Below are 4570 nucleotides of genomic sequence, written 5' to 3' on the forward strand. Positions count from 1 at the left end.
AATGCTGAGAGACGGTCTCTTCCTGCCCGGGGGCTGCCCTAGTCTGTTCCCTCCCTCTGCCCCCACTCCCTGACTGGGAGGGCTCCAGCTTCAAGGCCCTTTGCTGTTATGTTTTCTGAAAAGTTACAGGTTCTGATTAATCTTTTTTGATGGCAAGTGGAGCAGAAAATATCCTCCCTCACCCCCCACTAAGTTTGATGTCATTTAGGGATATCATTATGAGCTGAGGCTATGCAGACAAAAATGCATGTAGCAGACTGCCTACAGAGGAAACACTCTCACTCCACCACCATCGCCTTCGCCACCATCTCTAAAACCTCCACCACAGGAAAAATCAAGCCTTTTATAGTTGAAGACATTATAAAGGTCCAAATACAAGCCTATTCATTCTTTAATAGAATCAATTCTCAACCCAATCCCCATATAATCCCTGAAAATGTCATTAACAAGCCACACTAGTAAGTTTTGAAAATCTCTATGGGCATTGTTTACACTTATAATTAAGCCTGGCTGATTCTCCTGTTACCAAAAAAGTGGAAAGGCACAATAAAATCCATTCTCAGAGAATCCAAATCCATCTCTTTTCCTTGGCTTTCAGGCAGTTAGAGATATAAATTTTGATTAAAACTCTTCAAAAAACTTTACGCTCTTTGATAGGCCCTGGCATGGTTAACAATACCATACAAGTGGGAGAAAGAATCCCAGGGGCAGCATGGCCTTCAAAGTTCATGCCAGCAGATGGGAACTCTGGATCTCCTCTGGGTCTCACCAGTGACCCCATTTATTTCTCTTCCAATGACCAGGCCCAGCCATCGTCCTATTAACAAGTAAACAAGTGAACTAGAACTACTCTTAATTGTGTATCCCTGCCAAAACTTTAGTTCCACCTTCTCTGAAACTCCTTTCTTTTTTGTTACCTTTCAAGCAAAGAGTAACACAGAAGAGAGGTGATTGCTCCTTCCACAAAGCACAGCATAATAAAATGTTTGATCAAAATATTTTAATAAAGATTCTTTCTGACATAGATACACATACAAATGGTCGTACATAGCTGTCATAGTCTGATTGACCTATTTAAGATATATATCATTCTTTACACATCCAAAACCCGCCAGTAGATCCATCATAGCTCCCAACTCGCCATCCAACCTGACAAACTGAATTTGTATTATCTGCAAGGAGTGGAAAATAGCAGGACTCCATTTTTTAAAAAAAGGTTTTCTTGATTTTCATAGGACAGAAAGGCAGGCAAACAGCCATGCAAACTAAAACTGAAAGCTCACTTTGGGTAAATAGCTTCTCGCTCTTCCTTAGTTTTATTTCTTTTTAAATTTTATTTTTTTAGAAAAATAACAAAGGATTTCACACCATAGGCAAATCAAACCAGTCTTTTAACTTAAATAATTCTCCACAGTTAAAATAACTTATATATGTACATATATATTAAAAGCAATTAAATTAGACCTTTTAAAAATGCACAGCACAGCCTGGAAAAATATTTGCTTAGCATGTTCTTACTTATAGGATCTATTGCTGTGATGTCTTTCCCTTTTAGAATGCAAAGGAGTCCCCTTTCAAAAAAAGAGATCAATTCATTCATCAATTAAGAATACACCTTTCCTGTAATTTTTGGACTGAAGCAATTTATTAAAGCTCAATTTAAATACAGGGATGATGCAACTGAAAATATCCAGGTGACCTTTGATAAACCTAAGCAGCTCAGATACATCAATATGTCTCTTCATACTTGTTGGCAAATAAACCTTTTAAACACTTGGCACACGGTATAAGTTAATCTATAAAACAGAATTTTAGAGGCATTAAAAAAATTCTGCACATAAGACCCATGACCTTAACACATGATAAATATTGTTGATGTGGAAGGGTCATTGAAGAATAACAAATAAATACCATGAATTGTTAATACATCATTTCAGAGTGAAAAGTAACAAGGTGCACATAAATATTTTTAAATGCAATTCTTTCAGCCACAGTCAGTTTTTTATATCACTCTTGCCAAAACTTTTGAGCGTTTTCACAGGATTAAAGTTCAGAGACAATAAAAAATACAAGTCTTTTCATAGCAATGTGTCTCTTTCTGGTTTTCCCCCTCCCACTTAAATAAGTCTACATTTCAAGTTTTTCTCCTGGCTCAGAATCAAAATTTATTTTCAAGTGCCCTTTCTGATTTGTCTGAATGAATATTCCGTCCCACAAGCCACCCAACCCGGACTCCTCCTCTGCCCCTCAGCACTAGCCAAATTCACAATTATTAGTAGGATTAGTATTTTGCCATTGAATAAATAATCTCCACGCTTAATAACCAAGCGACTACTTCCCAACTTATTTCTTAAACTCCCTTGCGGTCTAGGCTGCCACCAAAGTTGCCACTTTTCTGAGAAAAAAAAAGACATCCATACTTCATCCCAACTCCACCTCCCTCCTCCCTCCCTCCCCACCCCCAAAGACGGAGATGCTGGGGATGTCAAGGCTAAAAGTCCCGTTTGTCTCTGATATTTCTCCTCAGTTCTCGCCTCTGCTTTGTTTGCTTTGCAAGTGTTTCACAACTACGAGAGGACCAAAATAAAAAGGGAAGGGGGGGGCAGCTTTTCACTTTCCTCTAGCTTTTGGGTCGGTCTTGTGTTTTCCGGGGCGGGGGGGGGGGGGTGGTTGTTTAAGGCTTCTCCGTGCACTGTTTGCAGAGGCTGGAGGAGACGCTGTTAAACAGGGCGCACTTCTCCGGACAGGAGGCGGCCGGGGGCAGCCCAGCGCTGAACGGGTAGCCGGCAGCCTGCTCATAGGCGCCAAGCGCCGGGTGCAGGGCAGCGGCCGCCGCCGCCGCGGCGGCGGAGCTGGGCAGCGACGCGGCCGAGATGGCCTGGCCCTGGTTGAGGTAGGCGACAAGACGCCGCATCTCCTCCAGGGCCTGCGCCTGCATGAGGATGTAGTTCTTGGCGAGCAGCAGCGTGGCGATCTTGGAGAGCTTCCGCACCGAGGGGCTGTGCGCGTAAGGGATGACCGCGCGCAGCTCGTCCAGCGCGTCGTTCAGGTCGTGCATCCGCCGGCGCTCCCGGGCGTTGATGTTGAGCCGCAGCGCCTTCTGCTCTTTGGATTTCTTGCTGCTGCTGCTGCTGCTGCCGCCGCCGCCGCCGCCGCCGCCGCTGCTGCTACCCCCGCCGCCGCCGCCGCCGCCGGGACCCCCCGGGGGGGCGCTGGCGCCGCCGTGGAGGTGGGTGTTGGAGCAGCCCTCGGCCGCCTTGGCGCCGCCGCCTCCCGCGCCCGGGGAGGCCCGCGGATCGCCGACTCCGGCCCGCAGCACCAGCTCGCAGCGGCCGTCGCTGTCGTCGTCGGGGCTCTGCTCGCCGCCGCTGCTCTCGGCCACCGAGCCCCGGTTCGCACTCTCGCCGTATTTGAGGCACAGGGCGGCCCCAGCCGGCAGACTGCTCAGGCTAGGGTCGCCCCCAACGCCGGCAGAGCCCACGAGCAGCCCGGGGACGCCCACCCCGCCGCCGCCGCCACCGCCTCCCGCGCCGCCACCGCCTCCCCCAGGCGGTGGCAGCAGCAGCCCTGCCCCCTCGGGGTCAGCCGGCTCGAAGCAGCCCAGGGGCGATGAGGAGGACGACGCCGGGCGCTCCCGGGGCGGCGGCGCCAGGGACAGGTCCATTCCCGGGGGCGTGGAGCGGAAAGCCGCCTCCAAGCGCTTGGCGGTGGAGGCGCTCAGGCTCTTGTGCAGAAAGAGGTCGTCTTCGCCCGCGGCGGCCGCGCCGAGGTGCAGCCCGCGCTCCATGGTCCGGCGCCGGCGCGCAGCCCCGGCCCGCCGCGCCGGCCGCCGCCGCCTCGGCTGGGGGGTCAGGCGGCGCCGCAGACGCGCCCGAGCCGGGCTCCTGGGCTGGTGCGCGCGTCGGTCCCGGTGCTGCTGGCAGCCCTCTCCCCTTCTTTTTCTTTTTCGCCTTCCCCCGCGCTCTCCGCCTCCTCTTCTTCTTCTTCTTCGTCTCCAGCCGATGGTGCTGGCTGCTGGGGCTCACCATGGGCCGCGGCCCCGCATGGTGGGAGGGTGGGCGCGGAGGGAGTGGAGCCGCCGCCGCCGCCGCCGCCGCTCTGAGCCCAGCCCCGCGCCGCCTCTCCGCACCGTTTATCTTGCTTGGATTCACCTTCAAGAGATTTCCGGACCCATCAACCAGCCGCCGCCACAGACGGGGGAGTCTTTTACATCATTATCTCTGAGTAGGTTATTATGAAGAAGACTCGCCTGTTGGGACAGCGCTTTCTACCCAATCAGGTTAACGTTTTAATTAATAGGATTAAAACGGTAACAAACAATCGCAGGCGCTATCTGGCCGCGAGTCTGAATAGTTTCATTTCCCAGGTCTGAAGACAGGCAGCAGCTAGAGCTTTATAAAAGGCGCCGGCTCCATTATTCTGCGTGCCATCTGTATACACAGCTTAGCGCATATGTTTGCAAGGCGCTGGGTCCTGTTAGTAACCCAACAACTGCCTTTAGCTTGACATGTGTGGCGACTTTCACTCATCAATGAGCACACTAAAAGCCCTACTTAGAGCCGAGGATGTT

At 51.2% G+C, this 4570-nt stretch overlaps 1 protein-coding gene across 1 annotated transcript; it reads right to left on the reverse strand.

The window, feature by feature from the left end:
* Positions 1–985: 985 nt before the first annotated feature.
* Positions 986–3797, reverse strand: BHLHE22 (basic helix-loop-helix family member e22). Its single transcript, XM_047726570.1, has one exon. It carries the CDS (start codon positions 3785–3787, stop codon positions 2675–2677), a length of 1113 nt encoding a protein of 370 aa, XP_047582526.1. The 5' UTR covers positions 3788–3797; the 3' UTR covers positions 986–2674.
* Positions 3798–4570: the final 773 nt, after the last annotated feature.

Source organism: Lutra lutra, chromosome 4 (assembly GCF_902655055.1).
Source record: "Lutra lutra chromosome 4, mLutLut1.2, whole genome shotgun sequence".
Classification (NCBI taxonomy): domain Eukaryota; kingdom Metazoa; phylum Chordata; class Mammalia; order Carnivora; family Mustelidae; genus Lutra; species Lutra lutra.

Bases quoted from the DNA above. Each gene is read 5' to 3' on its own strand.
- BHLHE22 (XM_047726570.1), bottom strand. From the start codon at position 3,787: ATGGAGCGCGGGCTGCACCTCGGCGCGGCCGCCGCGGGCGAAGACGAC.